At 45.5% G+C, this 20069-nt stretch overlaps 1 protein-coding gene across 1 annotated transcript in view; it reads left to right on the top strand.

Annotated features, from left to right (window-relative positions):
- The window catches only part of LOC149462256 (contactin-associated protein-like 5), a 577382-nt gene that overhangs the window by 464605 nt on the left and 92708 nt on the right, over positions 1-20069 (top strand). The window contains exons 17-19 of the mRNA XM_089677193.1: positions 4514-4732; positions 8972-9211; positions 15023-15247. Of these exons, the coding sequence (XP_089533319.1) occupies positions 4514-4732; positions 8972-9211; positions 15023-15247 (684 nt within the window). The remainder of the gene's footprint in view (positions 1-4513; positions 4733-8971; positions 9212-15022; positions 15248-20069) is intronic.

Here is a 20069-nt window from a genome sequence, read left to right as displayed (position 1 = left end):
GTCAATGGTGGAGAAGGATCTGGGAGGATCAATGGTGGAGAAGGATCTTGGGGGGTCAACGGTGGAGAAGGATCTGGGAGGATCAATGGTGAAGGATCTTGGGGGGTCAATGGTGGAGAAGGATCTGCGGGGTCAATGGTGGAGAATGATCTGGGAGGGTCAATGGTGGAGAAGGATCTAGGGAGGGACAATGGTGGAGAAGGATCTGGGAGGGTCAATGGTATAGAAGGATCTGGGAGGGTCAATGGTGGACAAGGATTTGGGGGGGTCCATTGTGGAGAAGGATCTGGGGGGGGGGTCAATGGTGGAGAAGGATCTGGGGGGGTCAATTGTGGAGAAGGATCTGGGGAGGTCAATGTTGGAGAAGGAGAGAAGGATCTGGGGGGGTCAATGGTGGAGAAGGATCTGGGGAGGTCAATGTTGGAGAAGGGGAGAAGGATCTGGGGGGGTCAATGGTGGAGAAGGATCTGGGGGGTCAATGGTGGAGAAGGATCTGGGAGGGTCAATGGTGGAGAAGGATCTGGGAGGGTCAATGGTGGAGAAGGATCTGGGGGGGTCAATGGTGGAGAAGGATCTGGGGGGTCAATGGTGGAGAAGGATCTAGGGAGGGACAATAGTGGAGAAGGATCTGGGAGGGTCAATGGTATAGAAGGATCTGGGAGGGTCAATAATGGACAAGGATTTGGGGGGGTCCATTGTGGAGAAGGATCTGGGGGGGTCAATGGTGGAGAAGGATCTGGGGGGGTCAATGGTGGAGAAGGATCTGGGGAGGTCAATGTTGGAGAAGGGGAGAAGGATCTGGGGAGGTCAATGTTGGAGAAGGGGAGAAGGATCTGGGGAGGTCAATGTTGGAGAAGGGGAGAAGGATCTGGGGAGGTCAATGTTGGAGAAGGAGAGAAGGATCTGGGGGGGTCAATGGTGGAGAAGGATCTGGGGAGGTCAATGTTGGAGAAGGGGAGAAGGATCTGGGGGGGTCAATGGTGGAGAAGGATCTGGGGGGTCAATGGTGGAGAAGGATCTGGGAGGGTCAATGGTGGAGAAGGATCTAGGGAGGGACAATAGTGGAGAAGGATCTGGGAGGGTCAATGGTATAGAAGGATCTGGGAGGGTCAATAGTGGACAAGGATTTGGGGGGGTCCATTGTGGAGAAGGATCTGGGGGGGTCAATGGTGGAGAAGGATCTGGGGGGGTCAATGGTGGAGAAGGATCTGGGGAGGTCAATGTTGGAGAAGGGGAGAAGGATCTGGGGAGGTCAATGTTGGAGAAGGGGAGAAGGATCTGGGGAGGTCAATGTTGGAGAAGGGGAGAAGGATCTGGGGAGGTCAATGTTGGAGAAGGGGAGAAGGATCTGGGGGGGTCCATGGTGGAGAAGGATCTGGGGGTTCAGGTAGATCACAAGCTTAATAATGGCAGCAATGCTGAGCTGCAGGTTCTAAAGCGAGCAAAATCCTCTCTTGTATTAGAGAGGTACAGACTCCAGAGAGAGAGATATCATCCCCCCCCCGTACAAATCACTAGTAAGACCTCATCTAAAGAACATTGGGGAACTGGAGAAAGTACAGAGAAGGGCAACCAAACTGATAAGAGGCATGGAGGAGATCAGCTATGAGGAAAGATTAGAGGAACTGAATTTATTCTCTACTGAGAAGAGGAGATTAAGGGGGGATATGATCTCCCTGTATAATACTTAATGGGGGGGGGGATATGATCTCCATGTATAATACATAAGGGGGGATATGATCTCCATCTATAATACATAAGGGGGGATATGATCTCCATGTATAATACATAAGGGGGATATGATCTCCATGTATAATACATAAGGGGGGATATGATCTCCATGTATAATACATAAGGGGGATATGATCTCCATGTATAATACATAAGGGGGGATAAGATCTCCATGTATAATACATAAGGGGGGATATGATCTCCATGTATAATACATAAGGGGGGATATGATCTCCATGTATAATACATAAGGGGGGGATATGATCTCCATGTATAATACATAAGGGGGGATATGATCTCCATATATAATACATAAGGGGGGATATGATCTCCATGTATAATACATAAGGGGGGATATGATCTCCATGTATAATACATAAGGGGGGATATGATCTCCATGTATAATACATAAGGGGGGATGTGATCTCCATGTATAATACATAAGGGGGATATGCTCTCCATGTATAATACATAAGGGGGGATATGATCTCCATGTATAAATACATCAGTGGTTCATATAGTGAACTCGGTGTAGTTATTCCCCCTGAGGTCATCACAGAGGACAAGGGGGCGCTCTTTACGTCTGGAGGAAAATAAATTTAATCTCCAAACATGGAAAGGTTTCTTCACATTAAGAGCTGTGAGAATGTGGAATAGACTCCCTCAAGAGTTGGTTGTGGCAGCTCAGTGGATTGCTGTAGGAAAGTCCTGGATTGTTTCTTGGATACACAGAATATAACTGGATATAACATTTATAGGGAAAGTTGATCCAGGGAATATCTGATTGCCTCTCGGGGGATCAGGAAGGATTTTTTTCCCAGCAGGAGCAAATTGGATCGTGCTTTGCTGGTTTCTTTTGCCTTCCACTGGATCAACTGTGGGTGTAGGATTATATATATATTTTTTTTTTGGTTGAACTGAATGGACTTTTGTCATTTTTCAGCCAGGCTAACTATGTGACTATGCAAGAAAGCATAAAAGTTGGCGTGTCAGCCAGACAACCAGTCATTTGCGTCAATCCAAATCCATATCCCTTCCTTCTCTAAGCAGGATCAAAGCCTGCATCCCAAGTCACTCCCTTTCCTTCTGTTAGAAGGACCAAAGCCTGCATCCCAAGTCACTCCCTTTACTTCTGTTAGAAGGACCAAAGCCTGCATCCCAAGTCACTCCCTTTACTTCTGTTAGAAGGACCAAAGCCTGCATCCCAAGTCACTCCCTTTACTTCTGTTAGAAGGACCAAAGCCTGCATCCCAAGCCACTTACCATTCTTCTCAGAGCATCATCGAAGCCTGCATCCCAAGTCATATCCCTTCCTTCTCTAAGCAGGATCAAAGCCTGCATCCCAAGTCATATCCCTTCCTTCTCTAAGCAGGATCAAAGCCTGCATCCCAAGTCATATCCCTTCCTTCTCTAAGCAGGATCAAAGCCCGCATCCCAAGTCATATCCCTTCCTTCTCTAAGCAGGATCAAAGCCCGCATCCCAAGTCATATCCCTTCCTTCTCTAAGCAGGATCAAAGCCTGCATCCCAAGTCATATCCCTTCCTTCTCTAAGCCTGCATCCCAAGTCACTCCCTTTCCTTCTGTTAGAAGGACCAAAGCCTGCATCCCAAGCCACTTACCATTCTTCTCAGAGCATCATCGAAGCCTGCATCCCAAGTCATATCCCTTCCTTCTCTAAGCAGGATCAAAGCCTGCATCCCAAGTCATATCCCTTCCTTCTCTAAGCAGGATCAAAGCCTGCATCCCAAGTCATATCCCTTCCTTCTCTAAGCAGGATCAAAGCCTGCATCCCAAGTCATATCCCTTTCTTCTCTCAGCAGGATCAAAGCCTGCATCCCAAGTCATATCCCTTCCTTCTCTAAGCAGGATCAAAGCCCGCATCCCAAGTCATATCCCTTCCTTCTCTAAGCCTGCATCCCAAGTCACTCCCTTTCCTTCTGTTAGAAGGACCAAAGCCTGCATCCCAAGTCACTCCCTTTACTTCTGTTAGAAGGACCAAAGCCTGCATCCCAAGCCACTTACCATTCTTCTCAGAGCATCATCGAAGCCTGCATCCCAAGTCATATCCCTTCCTTCTCTAAGCAGGATCAAAGCCCGCATCCCAAGTCATATCCCTTCCTTCTCTCAGCAGGATCAAAGCCTGCATCCCAAGTCATATCCCTTCCTTCTCTCAGCAGGATCAAAGCCTGCATCCCAAGCCACTCCCTTTACTTCTGTAAGCAAGAGCAAAGCTCGCATTCCATCCACCTACCATAATTCTCTATGCAAAAAACAAAGTCTCTGTCCTAAGCCTCTCCAAGGAGGCCTATAGTCACGCTTTATAAAGCTGGTAAAAAAAAAAAAAAAAAAACAGTCAATGCTTTGGAGAATCTTGGTTTTATCAAGAGCCTGTTGTCACTTTAACAAGGAAATAAAAAATAAATAAAATACTGTACATTGGTAGAATTGAGATATATCTGAGCATTTCTGTTTAAAACGTTGATCCTTTGTCTTTGTTATTTTGGTCATAACTACGGCCTGTTTGTCCAAGAAGACTTCCATAAGATTGTGCGTCAAGTGGAGAAGTTTTAAATAGCTCATTTATGCTGCGTCTTTTTAGGTATGAGTTATTTTAAGTTTATATTACACAAGGGGTACGAGTACGAAGTGTAAATGATACATTGCTAAAATAAGGAACGCCAAAATCAGATTCATGGACATGGACAGCAATAAAAATACATCAACATGAATCAATGGAAACAAATATTGATTGCGCTATTGATCGTCCTATGTATTTTACAGCTCCCCACCAGGTGACGTTTTCATTTGATGCGGGAAGTGGACCAGTGGAGGTTTCTCTGCAGTCCGTCACGGCCTTGAATGATGGTCAGTGGCATCACGTCAGAGCCGAGAGGAATATTAAGGAAACCAGCCTTGTTGTGGATAACCAGCCCAGGAAACTGGCACAGACCCCGTTCGATGGGCGCCTTCGACCGCTGCTGAATGCTCAGCTATATGTGGGTGAGTCCAGAGTGCCTATCAGTCATTTCTAATCAATTCACATATTGGGAACAGTTCAGACGAGTCTTTCTTTCTTTCTTTCTTTCTTTCTTTCTTTCTTTCTTTCTTTCTTTCTTTCTTTCTTTCTTTCTCTCTTTCTCTCTCTTTCTCTCTCTCTCTCTTTCCTTTCCTTTCCCTTTCCATTTTCTTTTCCCTTTTTTCTTTCCCTTTCCTTTTCCCTTTCTTTTTTGATTCTGTTACGTTTCCCTTTTCTTTCCTTTTCCCTTTCTCTTTTATTTTCTTTTTCTTTTCCTTTTTCCTGTTTCCTTTTTCCTTTTTTATTATTTTCCCTCTTTCTTTTCCTTTCCTTTTCCCTTTATTTTCCTTCTCCTTCCTTTTCAATTGCCTTTCCCCTTCCCTGTCCTTTGTGATTCTGTTTCTTTTCCCATTCCTTTCCCTTTCCTTCCCATTTCTTTTCCCTTTGCCTTTCCCTCTTTTTCTTTCCCTTTCCTTTTCCCTTTTCCTTCCTCTTCCTTTTTATTTCCCTTTCCCCCTTCCCTTTCCTTTTTGATTCTGTTATGTTTCCATTTTCTTTCCCTTTCCCTTTCTCTTTTATTTTATTTTCCTTTGCCATTCCTTTTCCTTTTTTTTTCTCCTTTTTTCTTTTTCCTTTTTTATTCCTTTCCCCTTTTTTCCCTCTTTCTTTTCCTTTCCTTTTCCCTTTCTTTTCCTTCCCCTTTCTTTTCAATTCTCTTTCCCTTCCCTTTCCTTTTTGATTCTGTTTTTTTCCCTTTCATTCCTTTTCCTTTCACTTTCCTTCCCTTTCACTTTCCTTCCCTTTCCATTTTCTTTTCCCTTTTTTCTTTACCTTTACTTTTCCCTTTCTTTTCCTTTCCCTTCCTTTTCGATTCCCTTTCCCGCTTCCCTTTCTGATTCTGTTATGTTTCCCTTTTCTTTTCTTTCCTTTTTCCTTTCTCTTTTCTTTTCTATTCCTTTGCCATTCCTTTTTCCTTTTCTTTTCCTTTTTTTCTTTTTCATTTCCTTTTTTCTTTTTCCTTTCCTTTTTTCTTTTTCCTTTTTTATTCCTTTCCTTTTTTTCCCTCTTTCTTTTCCTTTCCCTTCCTCTTCTATTCTCTTTCCCCTTCCCTTTTCTTTTTGATTCTGTTTCTTTTTCCTTTCCTTTCGCCATTCCCTTTCATTTTCTTTCCTTCCACCATTCCCTTTCATTTCCCTTGGCCATTCCTTTTCCTTTTCTTTTCCTTTTTTCTTTTTTGCTCCTTTCCCTTTTTTCCCCTCTTTCTTTTCCTTTCATTTTCCCTTTCTTTTCCTTCCCCTTCCTTTATGATTCTCTTTCCCCTTCCCTTTCCTTTATGATTCTGTTTCTTTTTCCTTTCCTTTGGCCATTCCCTTTCATTTTCTTTCCTTCCGCCATTCCCTTTCATTTCCCTTTGCCATTCCTTTTCCTTTTCCCTTTGCCTTTCCCTTTTCTTTTTTTTTCGTTTCCCTTTTCCTTTTTTCTTTCCCCTGCCCTTTCCTTTTCTGTTTACCTTTTTCGTTTCCCTTTTTTCCTTCCCCTGCCCTTTCCTTTTCTGTTTACCTTTTTCATTTCCCTTTCCTTTCCCCTTTCTTTTTCTTCACTTTCCCTTTCCTGTCCCTTTTTTTTTTCAATTCCTTTTCTTTTCCCCTTTCCTTCCCTTTCTTTCATTTTTACTTCCCCTCTGTACTTAACAGCTTTATGTTTGCTGCCTTTCAGTTAAAGTGAGTTAAGACATGCAGCTCTTCCCGGAATACAATTGATAGGAGGGGATTACATCACAGCTGAGTCATATGCCAGAGAAACAGAAATAAAAATCTCTTCCTGAATATCAAATTCTTGCATTTTAAAATTAGAAAGTTGAACATATTTCTGTAACATTACCAGGCGTAACTACATTTTTGCAAGCAAAACATCCACAAGTACGAGTCTGTAAATGACTGAATGTAAAGTGGATCTGTACTTTGCTTATTCGAGATAATCACAAGTTTTATTAACAGTCTATTTCATTTCTGTTTTGCTTTTACTTACCTTTTTGTTCCTTCTCAAATTATTATATTATTATTATTATACAGGATTTATGGCGCCAACAGTTTGCTCAGCGCTTTACAATATAACGGGAGACAATACAGCAACAATACAGTTCAATACAAGAGGGATAGGAGGGCCCTGATCCTGGGAGCTTACAATCTAGGAGGGAGGGGCTAGTGGTACAAGAGGTAGTAACTGTGGGGGATGGACTGGTAGGAAGAGTAGAAGATTCTATTATTAGCTGAGGGAGCTGAGGGCAGGATAGGCTTCCCTGAAGAGGTTTTCAGAGATCGCCTAAAAGTGAGAAGACTAGGCGATAGTCTGATAAATTGGGGTAGAGAGTTCCAGAGGATGGGGGAAGCTCTGGAGAAGTCCTGGAGATGAGCATAGGAGGAGGAGACAAGGGATCTAGAGAGCAGGAGGTCTTGTGATGAGCGGAGAGTACGGTTTGGGTGATATTTAGAGACAAGATTGGAGATGTATTTTGGGGCGGAGTTATAAATGGCTTTATATGTTATTGTTAGTGTTTTGAATTTTATCCGTTGGGCAATGGGAAGCTCAGTGGAGGGATTGGCAGAGAGGGATGGAGGACACTGAGTGGAGGCCAGTGGAGGGATTGGCAGAGAGGGATGGAGGACACTGAGTAGAGGTCAGTGGAGGGATTGGCAGAGAGGGATGGAGGGCACTGAGTGGAGGTCAGTGGAGGGATTGGCAGAGAGGGATGGAGGACACTGAGTGGAGGTCAGTGGAGGGATTGGCAGAGAGGGATGGAGGACACTGAGTGGAGGTCAGTGGAGGGATTGGCAGAGAGGGATGGAGGACACTGAGTGGAGGTCAGTGGAGGGATTGGCAGAGAGGGATGGAGGACACTGAGTGGAGGCCGGTGGAGGGATTGGCAGAGAGTGGTGGAGGACACTGAGTGGAGGTCAGTGGAGGGATTGGCAGAGAGGGATGGAGGACACTGAGTGGAGGCCGGTGTAGGGATTGGCAGAGAGGGATGGAGGACACTGAGTGGAGGTCAGTGGAGGGATTGGCAGAGAGGGATGGAGGACACTGAGTGGAGGCCAGTGGTGGGATTGGCAGAGGGGGGTGGAGGACACTGAGAGGAGGCCAGTGGAGGGATTGGCAGAGAGGGGTGGAGTACACTGAGTGGAGGGCAGTGGAGGGATTGGCAGAGAGTGGTGGAGTACACTGAGTGGAGGCCAGTGGAGGGATTGGCAGAGAGGGGTGGCTGACACAGAGCGTTTTAGTAAGGTGGATGATTCTGGCAGCAGCATTCATGATGGACTGTAGTGGGGATAGCCTGCGATGAGGTTGGCCAATGAGGAGGGAGTTACAATAGTCAAGGCGTGATATAACAAGGGAGTGAATAAGTTGCTTAGTGGTTACCTCGTTTGCCTGTTAAAGCATTGTAAGTAGGTTCACACAGCGTTCGTCAGCGGCTGGTTCAAGTACTGTGCACAGCCACTTACTGTCTACACACCAAATATTCATTGATTTTAATGTCTCCATTTATAGCTAAATGGTTAGCACTTCCACCTGGCAGTAATAGGGGCATTGGTTCAAATCCCAACCACGGCACAACCTGCCTGGAGATTGCATGTTCTCCCTGTGCCTGCGTGGGTTTCCTCCGGGTACTCCGTTTTCCTCCCACACTCCAGAGACATGCTGGTAGGTTAATTGGATCCTGTCTAAATTGGCCCTAGTATGTGTATATAAGTTAGGGACCTTAGACTGTACACACCTTGAGGGTTAGGGACTGATGTGAATGTACAATATATATGTGTAAAGCACTGCATAAAGTGATGGCACTATATAAGTACCTGAAATAAATAAATAACTTCTTTGTCTCCTCAAGCCCCGATGAAGTGGAAGTATGGCTCCGAAACATATTGGCTTTTGCAAACAATTTGACTTAGACTAGAAAGCGTTCTGTAAAATGTTTTGGTGTCGTCCCATCCAGATAGACTGACCATTTGGAAACTCGAGCACTACCCAAGGGCCCCGGGTCAGTAGGGGGCCCCATGAGATGCCCCTCTTACCTTCTTCATAGGCTTTTTTGAGTTTGGGCAAGGACACAGGGGCCCCATGATCCCCTATTGCCTGGGGGCCCCATGAGTTGTCAGTCCGCCCCTGGTCCCATCATCATTATCCCCACTGCTGTCCGAGGCTAACCATGACATTCTGTTCTGTAGGAGGAACGGTGTCCAGGCAGAGGGGTTTCGTGGGATGTATCCGCTACCTCCAGCTGAACGGCCAGACCTTGGAACTGGAGGAAAAGGCCAGAGTCACCCTCGGGATCAGGCCGGGCTGTCCTGGCCACTGCAGCAGCTATGGGAACTTGTGCCACAACAATGGCAAGTGTGTGGAAAAACGCAATGGATACACCTGCGACTGCAGAAACTCCGCCTTCGAGGGACCCTACTGCAAGAAAGGTGAGGTGTGCATTGTCATTGGTGGGATAAAGCAAAATGATTGAGGACAAGTACACTGTTTCTGCTACTTGTAGTTCAGTATGTGTGCTCAGGAGTAGTCACACAAGGACAGCGGAGTGGTCAGCATAAGGAAGGGGCCCTTCAACGTTGGTCATTTGTGCTACTCTGGGATCGGCAACATCATAGGAGGTCATGTTCTGGGAGATTCGCCCATTGTATCAGTTCTAGGCGTCGACGTCATTTAGAAAAAAAACAAAATGTTGGGTTGTCATTGGAACACCAATGGAATGCACATCTTCCAATGTGGAGATCTGTTTGGTCACAACTGCTTAACCACTTCAAGTCCTTTTAGATTCCAGCATGACTGTACCCCTGTGTGCAAAGCCAGCTCCATAAAGACATTGTTTGACCAGTTTGATGTGGAGGATCTTGGGTGCCCTGACCTCAACCCTACTGAATACCTTTGGGATTAATTGCATTGCCGACTTTAACCACTTCCAGTCCAGACATTTTCCCTCCCTTCCAGTCCGGACACTTTCTCCCCCTTCCAGTCCGGACACTTTCTCCCCCTTCCAGTCTGGACACTTTCTCCCCCTTCCAGTCCGGACACTTTCTCCCCCTTCCAGTCTGGACACTTTCTCCCCCTTCCAGTCTGGACACTTTCCCTCCCTTCCAGTCCGGACACTTTCTCCCCCTTCCAGTCCGGACACTTTCTCCCCCTTCCAGTCTGGACACTTTCTCCCCCTTCCAGTCCGGACACTTTTACCCCCTTCCAGTCCGGACACTTTTACCCCCTTCCTGTCCAGGCCAATTTTTAGCTTTCAGCGCTGTCACACTTTGAATGACAATTGCGCGGTCATGCAACACTGTACCCATAGGATTTGTTTTGCATTTTTTTGAGACAGATAAAACTTTATTTTGGTGGTATTTATTCACCACTGGGATTTTTATTTTTTTGCTATATAAATGAAAAAGTCCAAAAATTTTGAAAAAAAAGTGTTTTTCTTATAAAATTTTGCAAATAAATAATCTTTCTTCATAAATATTGGCCAAAATGTATTCATCTGTCTTTTTAGTAAAAAAAACAAAAACAAATAAGTTGATAACCAAAAATTATAATTATTGAAAAAGTTTTTTTACATTTTTATTTTATTTTTTTTATATTATTATGTATGTTTGTTTTTTTTTTAACGTAATGTCACCCTAGCAGTACAGTATCACCATAGTGCCACTGTACTACTTGTCGGGGGTGATGAAGATTTTTTTTTCTTTTTTTACATGGATTGCTTTTACACCCATAAAGGCTGTAAAAGCAATCATTTCTCCTTCTCTCTGGCTGCATTCTTGCAGCCATTGAGAAATATTGTGAGAGGAGCTGTGATTGGTCACAGCTTGTCACATGGTACAAGGCTGTTGTGAATAGCCCTGTACCATGTGATCTCTGTCATCATTCACAGATTTAACAAGTAGTAAGCAATGATGTCAGGAAGTGACATCTTGTTTGCTACTATTCATGTGATCACTGATTGGCCAATCAGTGATCACATGAATCGGGACCTCACACAGAGCAAGCGTGCACAGGCAATGGATGCGGGGGAATGTTTAGAAATGTCCACCCCAGGGGAGGACTGACCATTTGGAAACTCGGGGCACTGCCAGAGGGCCTGGGGTCAGTAGGGGGCCCCATGAGATGCCCCTGGTACCTTTTTCATAGGCTTTTTTGAGTTTGGGCAAGGACACAGGGGCCCCATGATCCCTTATTGCCCGGGGGCCCCATGAGTTGTCAATCCGCCCCTGGTCCACCCACATCGGCAGCGCTCCCGTCCAGCCATTTGTCTACATGGGCCAGTGGTTAAAAGTGTATTTCCCCACTTGGAATGATTTTCCCTCCATGTTGTGTCTACATGACACCAATGGAATAAAGAGGGTTTCAAAGAGGCACTGGGACTTTGATATGAGTTTTAACAAGGTAGTAGAAGGGGAAAAACACTTGAAGAGCTCAGGGGCTCAGGCCAGGCAGCTTACAATAGGCAAGGCCACAATACTGGGTACTCCAGCAGATTACCAGGAAAAAGTGTGCTCACATGGAAGGAGCGCCAGACAAGAAGTCCAAAGTCCAAACTACCTTGACTACTTTTTGACTGCTGTTGGAGACACTGCTGGCCAGGAATCCTACTCCAGCAATCAGCTCCCCCAAACAGATTCAAACTGGAAAGCCTTTCTTGGAGTCCATTCAAAGGTCTCATTTTTAACTGAAGCCCTGATGAAGGGGGAGTTCTTCTGACCCCCAAAACGTGTTGGCTGTCTTTTAACATAACATCATGAAGTGTATTTCGACTCTTATCTTCTGATCCGGCACGCCTTCCATTTGTGTCTACAAGACAAGCGGTGATTGTCAACTGTTCAATGGGGTGATGACAAAAAAAAAATGAAGGATGTTAACCCCCTTGACGCCGACGTCACACAAATATGCGGCCTCACAGAACTGGGCTTTTTTCCGTGGGGACCGATATTTGCGTACCTGTCTTTCTGCTGGAAGCGCGCCGCACAGTGCATGTCACTGAGAGCACCGAGTCCCGTTCTAACGATCGGGGCCCAGGATTCCCAATTTCGGGTCACATGACCGCTGTGATAGCCTTTGATTGGCTATCACAGTGATTATTATTATTACTATTATTATACAGTATTTATAAAGCGCCGATAGTTCGCTCAGCGCTGTACATTACAAAGGGGGACAGAACATGTGACAGAACAATACCAATACAATGCAAAACATGAGGGGATTGAGGGCCCTGTTCCTTGGAGCTTACAATCTAGGAGGGAGGGGATGGTGGCACAAGAGGAGATAGCTGTGGGGGATGGAGTGGTAGGAAGAGTGGAGGAGGTCGGCAAGTTAGCAGGGGGTGGGGTAGGCTTCCCTGAAGAGATGGGTTTTCAGGGTGCGCCTAAAGGAGAGGAGAGTAGGTGATAATCTGATGGGTTGGGGCAGGGAGTTCCAGAGGATGGGTGACACCCTGGAGAAGTCCTGGAGGCGGGCATGGGAGGAGGAGACCAGGGAACTAGAGAGAAGGAGGTCTTGTGAGGAGCGGAGTGTGCGTGTTGGGTGGTACTTGGATATTAGGTCAGTGATGTAGTTCGGGGCAGTATGGTGGACGGCTTTGTACGTCAGTGTTAGGATTTTGAATTTGATCCGTTGCGCAATCGGAAGCCAGTGGAGGGATTGGCAGAGGGGGGTGGCGGAAATGGAGCGGTTGGAAAGGTGATCAGTCATTGTCCAGCCCGGCCCCCTTGTTTTTTTTCTCTCTATGAATGGAGGAGAGAGATACATTGTATCTCTCTAACTCCTGACATAGAGGGGAAAAAAAATATTTGTAAAAAAAAAAAAAGAAAAGATAAATATTAAAAAATAAAAGAAAAAATAAAAAAAAACATACCTAGATGAAGGTTTGATCCAGTTCAGTGCCAAGGTAAGTGTTTGGGTCAAGGTCAGGGTCAAAGGTCAGGATTAAAAAAGATTTGGTGTGAGTGTGTTTTAGGTAAAAAACAAAATGCGCACTATTATTTCTGGGCTGTACTCCGGGTACAAACAACAAATAACATACACATATATGGTATCGCTGCGATCGTCAAGAGCTGGAAAATTTATTTTGGGTTGTTCTTTGATGGTAGGTTATGGTAGTAACAAGAATCACAGCTAAATTAAAAAAAATGATTTTTTTTTTTACTATTTTGGGCCAGTTTCCTTTGATAATAAAAAAAATCAGGAGATATCCATTACCATTTACCACCAAATGAAAGCCCAATTTGTCCAGAACAGAACGCGGTATAATCCACCTGGATGTACAAAGTAGATGTGGTGATATGTACGGTTTTACAAACACGTGTCAACATTGCAAAATTGTGCTTAGGCATTTAGATTTAATCATTCCTTACGCTATCGAAAAATGGAAAAAATGGCCTTTAGAAATACTTTAATGAATGGGTTATAGTAAACGGAGGAGGGGGGGATGGGACAGGAATAAAGATTCCAAGTGCTTAGAGGCTAAGTTCACCTTTTCTTTTCCTAAATTCCAGCTTCCCCATGTACCAAAATACCATTTGTGCAATAGAGAAAAGCTGTCCCTATATTCTAGAGCACGCCCTACCTGAGCCTCCTATAGGAAACTCCTCCATTACTTCCTGGTATTTGTCCAGGTTATTGGGACGAGCAAACTGTTGGAAGGAAGTACTTCAGCAGCTGATCTCATTAACGCACACCCTGCACCTACCCTCCCCCTCCAGGAGATTGCTTTAACCTCTTCCCTACCGTGCTGTAGCCAAAGGACAGCTACAGCACAGTTGTCTAGTACTGGGACGATGTCCATGCATGCCATTTCAGCGGCGTGCACATGGCACCACCGGTGATCGCTGTGTCCTACGGACACAACTGATCATGTGATATGGTAAACGGCCAATCACAGCTGCCTTTTACCACGTGATCAGCTGTGTCCAATGCCACAGCAAATCACCGGGTAATTACAGTTGCCGGTTATCGGCTTCACTTTCTTCACACTGTCACAGCATAAGGAAAGTACTGCCGATAACTGATAAGTGATTGGCACTGATGATCAGTGCCCATCAGTGCCTCCCACTAGTGCCCATCTGTGCCACCCACCTGTGCTCAGGAGTGCCTAGCAGTGCCACCCACCTGTGCCCAGCAGTGCCACCCATCAGTGCTGCCTATCAGTGCCACCTATCAATGTAGCATCATCAGTGCGCTTATCAGTGCCACCTATCAGTGCCTGCTATCAGTGCCCATCAGTGCTGCCTATCCATGTCACTTCATCAGTGCCCATCGGTGCCGCCTATCCGTGCCACCTCATCAGTGCTGCCTATCAGTGCTCATCAGTGCTGCCTATCATAAACTTTGCTGCCTATCAGTGCAGCCTCATCAGTGCAGCCTCATCAGTGCAGCATCATCAGCGCCGCCTATCAGTGCCGCCTATCCGTGCCACCTCATCAGAGCTGCCTATCAGTGCCCATCAGTGCTGCCTATCATGAACTTTGCTGCCTATCAGTGCAGCCTCATCAGTGCAGCCTCATCAGTGCAGCCTCATCAGTGCAGCATCATCAGCGCCGCCTATCAGTGCCGCCTATCCGTGCCACCTCATCAGTGCTGCCTATCAGTGCCCATCAGTGCTGCCTATCATGAACTTTGCTGCCTATCAGTGCAGCCTCATCAATGCACATAAGTGAAGGAGAACCTCTTTGCAAAATTTTATAATAGCAACAAAGAAAAACTTTTTTTTTAAATTTTTGCTCTTTTTTTGTTTATAGCACAAATAATAAAAGACCCAGCGGCAAATAAATACCACCAAAAGAAAGCTCTATTTGTGTGAAAAAAAAGTATACAAATTTCATACGGGTACGGTGTTGCATAACCGCGCAATTGTCATTCAAAGTGCAACAGCGCTGAAAGCTGAAAATTGGCCGGTAGGCAGGAAGGGGGTAGAAGTGCCCGGTGGGCAGGAAGGGGGTAGAAGTGCCCGGTGGGCAGGAAGGGGGTAGAAGTGCCCGGGGGGCAGGAAGGGGGTAGAAGTGCCCAATAGGCGAGGGGTTAAAAACAAATAAAACAGAAAGGAGAGACTTAAAAAATGAAAACAAATAAAAATTAAACTGGAGTTGCACTTTAAGCTTCTTAGCGCATGTAGAGTGGACAAACGTGTTCATTGGCTGTTCTTATGAATTTATTAACTGTTCCTTTTTTTCAAATGAGAGCGCATGGAGATATTTTTTTTAAGAATCCTATCTGTATTTCTGTTGTCTTTCTAGAGGTTTCCGCAATGTTTGAAGCTGGGACCTCGGTCACCTATGTCTTCCAGGAGCCGTATCCAGTGTCCAGGAACACCAGTGCATCGGCCTCAGCGATATACGCCGATACGGTGATACCTAGAGAAAACATTGCCTTCAGCTTCCTGACAGCTCAGGCTCCGAGCCTCTTACTCTACATCGACTCCTTCTACCAGGACTACATGGCCGTACTGCTCTGCAGGAATGGTGAGTCTCTTCCACAGAGCTGTACATTGGTTCTTGTGGAACTTTGTGGAGTAGGTGGAAATGTACAAATAACTTATTGCAGATGATCGTACGGTTATGTAGTGGATGTTCATGGCCAAGAAACCTAAAATATCCGCTTGGAAACCAAGAATTTTCTGGCATGTTTTGTTTACAAGTTTAAACCGGTATTTTTTGCTACAAAATTACTTATAACCCCAAAACATTATATATATATATAAATATATATATATATATATATATATATATATATGTGTGTGTGTGTGTGTGTATATGTATGTACCCCGAGGACGAAACGCGCTGGGTGGAGCCTTCTTTTAAATAAATACTACACTATATATCGAATCCCGGGCTCCTGTGGTGAGCTTTTTTCTTGAGGAAAATTCCCCTTTCTGATCTGAGCTTACCTGAGGATGTGCATGCGCACAAAACGCGTTGGATGGAGCCTTACGTGCTGACGTCACGCCGCCGCATCTGTGACTCGGAACAGAGGCCATTTTGGTATGTGTTTTTAACACATGTTTTATTCAACATGGATTGTTTTATACGTCTTTTAAAAAAATACTACACTATATATCGAATCCCGGGCTCTTGTGGTGAGCTTTGTTCTTTAGGAGAATTCCCTTTTCTGATCTGAGTTTACCTGAGGACGTGCACGAAACGTGCTGGGTGGAGCTTTGCGTGCTAATGTCACGCCGCCGCATCCGCAACTCGGAGCAGAGGCCATTTTGGTATGTGTTTGTAACACACGTTATGTTTTGTTCCACGTGGATTGTATTATACTTCTTTTAAATAAATACTACACTATATATCGAATCCCGGCTCCTGTGGTGAGCTTTTTTCTTGAGGAGAATTCCCCTTTCTGATCTGAGCTTACCTGAGGACGTGAATGCGAACTAAATGCGTTGGATGGAGCCTTACATGCTGACGTCATGCCACCGCGTCGGCGACTTGGAGCGTCGCCCATTTTGGTTTGTGTTTGTAACACACGTTATGTTTTGTTTCATGTGGATACAAGTTTAAACCGGTATTTTTTGCTACAAAATTACTTAGAACCCCCAAACATTATATATATATATATATGGGCATACCACTGAAGACGAAATGCATTGGATGGAGCCTTACAAGCTGAAGTCATACCGCCGTGTCCGCGACGTTATGTTTTATTCCACGTAAATTGTTTTATACTTCTTTTAAATAATTACTACATTATATATCAAATCCCGGGCTACTGTGGTGAGCTTCTTTCTTGAGGAGAATTCCCCTTTCTGATCTGAGCTTACCTGAGGACGTGCACATGCACGAAATGCGTTAGATCGAGCCTTAAGTGCTGACGTCACGCCGCTGTGTCCGCGACTCGGAGCGTCGGCCATTTTGGTTTGTGTTTGTAACACGTTATGTTTTGTTCCACGTGGATTGTTTTATACTTCTTTTATATAAATACTATACTATATATCGACTCCTGGGGTGAGCTTTTTTCTTTAGGAGAATTCCCCTTTCTGATTTAACCTTACCTGAGAACGTGCATGCGCACGAAACGCGTTGGGTGGAGCCTTACGTGCTGACGTCATGCCGCCGCTTCCGCGTGGTGAGCTTTTTTCTTTAGGAGAATTCCCCTTTCTGATCTGAGCTTAGCAGCACTCATTGGAGAAGTCCGTTCTGTACATATGAATCGCTGAGTGTTCACCTATGAGGTCAGCATTAATGCTGCTTTACCAGTAGATTTCTGGTGAGTGCATAGCCTTTAGCGGTGGTGGATTTCCTCACTGGATTAAGAGCACATCATTTGTCATAAATTTCAGCCAAAATGTATTCTGCTCCGTGTCTTTGCTAAAAAAAAAAATCCCAATACGTGTAAATCAATTGGAAAGTTATAGCGTCTACAAATGGCGGTATAGATACCGGGATTTTTTATTTATTTTTTTTCCTACTAGTAATGGCGGCGATCAGCAACTTTTAGCAGGACTGACATATATACAGTTGCAAGAAAAAGTATGTGAACCCCTTGGGATTACGTGGAGTTTTGCATGAATTGGGCATAAAATGTGCTCTGAACGTCATCTAAGTCAAACCAAAAGAAGAACACAGTCTGCTGAACATAATACTACACAAACATTAGATGTTGCCATGGTTTAATTGCACATAACATGTAAACATTCACAGTGCAGGGAGGAAAAAGTATGTGAGGCCCTAGCTTAATAACTTCTCCCAGAGCTAATTGGAGCCAGGAGTGAGCCAACCTTGACTCCAATCAGTGTGATGATATTGGATGATATCTGTCTGCCAACTGAAGCTCCGCAGAGGATGGGTGATGCAACAGGACAATGACCCAAAGCATACAAGTAATTCAACAAAACAATGGCTGCAACAGCACAGAATACGCCTTCTGGAGTGGCCCAGTCAGAATCCTGACCTCAACCCCATTGAAATGCTGTGGCATGACCTTAAGAGAGCGATTCACACCAGACATCCCAAGAATATTGCTACACTGAAACAGTTTTGTGAAGAGGAATGGTCCAAAATGACTCCAGATCATTGTGCAGGTCTGATCTGCAACTACAGGAAACGTTTGGTTGAGGTTATTGCTGCCAAAGGAGGGTCAACCAGTTATTAAGTCCAAAGGTTCGCATACTTTTTCCTCCCTGCACTGTGAATGTTTACATGTTATGTGCAATTAAACCATGGCAACATCTAATGTTTGTGTAGTATTATGTTCAGCAGACTGTGTTCTTCTATTGTTGTGACTTAGATGACGTTCAGAGCACATTTTATGCCCAATTCATGCAAAACTCCACGTAATCCCAAGGGGTTCACATACTTTTTCTTGCAACTGTGTATATCTGAATAAATGTTATATTTTAGATTCATCGGTTGGCCAGATGGTGCATAGGGACACGCACCCTCGTCCGGCATAGATATGGTACCCAAAGCTGCTTCTTCCATTGTGAGGGGATGACAGGTGCACTTTACCCGGCTCTTTGCGGGTATCATAGAGTGAGATGGCATTTTTCACTAGCGGCGTAGCAGAATGAGTGTCAGGCTCTGGAACCCGCGGCTTATGAGATAAATACATTAGTAGCTAAGTTGATTACCCCATCAACCGACAAGCTGAGAGCAGCCACATAATTTCGTCAGCCAATCTCAAAACTCATTTGTTTCTGTGACAATTTACACTCTTTTCTTGAGTCAGAATTAAAAGGCTCCGAACAAGCTGGAGATCTGCTCTTTCATATCAGCAGATGCCTTTCCAATGAGCAAATTTACCAAATAAAAGTCCCCAGAGGGAAAGTGCTAATTAAGAAACAGGTTTCCATCCCAGCTGTTCAGAAGAGTGGAAGTTGGCTTTTTCATTTCAAAAAGTAGCTGGAGTGTTTCTAAACTTGTGCTCCAGTCAAAATGGGAAGTTGCGTAATACCGGCATTTATTTTGCTCCAGCAGTTTACACCCTGTACATTCATATCAGTCCCTGTCCCTACCTCACGTACATTCTAGAACCAATGAAAGTGTATATTACACTAAATATTTATTTTTTTCTATATGCGTGTTCACATGTGTATTTTATAAGTCATAGACTATCATTTTCATCTGAAGTACCTGGTTGATTCTGCCAGTTTTTTGACTTTCTGGAGCTTTGTTAGCATTGTCAGTTTCCATCCTGTGGTTGGCCATTCAGATGTACAGGACACTGTGCAGGCAAACAGCATGTCTGTATTAGGTAGCTTGTTCAGTCACCATGCCCCTTTCCAATCACAGCCTGCCTCTGGCACACACCCCTTCCCAATCACAGCCTGCCTCTGGCACACACCCCTTTCCAATCTCAGCCTGCCTCTGGCACACACCCCTTCCCAATCACAGACTGCCTGTGGCACACACCCCTTCCCAATCACAGCCTGCCTGTGGCACAGACCCCTTCCCAATCACAGCCTGCCTGTGGCACACACCCCTTCCCAATCACAGACTGCCTGTGGCACACACCCCTTCCCAATCACAGCCTGCCTGTGGCACAGACCCCTTCCCAATCACAGCCTGCCTGTGGCACACACCCCTTCCCAATCACAGACTGCTGGAGGCACACACCCCTTCCCAATCTCAGCCTGCCTGTGGCACACACTCCTTCCCAATCACAGACTGCCTGTGGCACACACCCCTTCCCAATCACAGACTGCCTGTGGCACACACTTCTTTCCAATCTCAGCCTGCCTCTAGTACACACCCCTTCCCAATCACAGCCTGCCTCTTGAACACACCCCCTCACAATCACAGCCCACCTCTGGCACACACCCCCTCCCAATCACAGCCTGCCTCTTGAACACACCCCCTCCCAATCACAGCCTGCCTCTGGCACACACCCTCCAAATCACAGCCTGCCCCTGGCACACACCCCCTCCCAATCGCAGCCTTCCTCTTGAACATACCCCCTCCCAATCACAGCCTGTCTCTGTCACTCTCCCCTCCTAATAAAAGCCTGCCTCTGGCACAGACCCCTCCCAATCACAGCCTTCCTCTTGAGCACACTCCTTCCCAATCACAGCCTGCCTCTGGCACATGCCCCCTCCCAATCACAGCCTTCCCCTGGCACATGCCCCTCCCAATCACAGCCTGCCTCTGGCACAGACCCCTCCCAATCACAGCCTTCCTCTTGAGCACACTCCTTCCCAATCACAGCCTGCCTCTGGCACATGCCCCCTCCCAATCACAGCCTTCCCCTGGCACATGCCCCTCCCAATCACAGCCTGCCTCTGGCACACACTCATCAGACTGAGCAACAATTTTCCAATCTTCTACTGTCTAATTTTGGTGAGCC

Source organism: Staurois parvus, unplaced genomic scaffold (genome assembly GCF_062004578.1).
Source record: "Staurois parvus isolate SC_StPar_1 unplaced genomic scaffold, SC_StPar_1.0 ptg000179l, whole genome shotgun sequence".
NCBI classification, from domain to species: domain Eukaryota; kingdom Metazoa; phylum Chordata; class Amphibia; order Anura; family Ranidae; genus Staurois; species Staurois parvus.
Note: the sequence above shows the minus strand (reverse complement) of the source record. Positions and strands in the feature narration are given on the sequence as shown.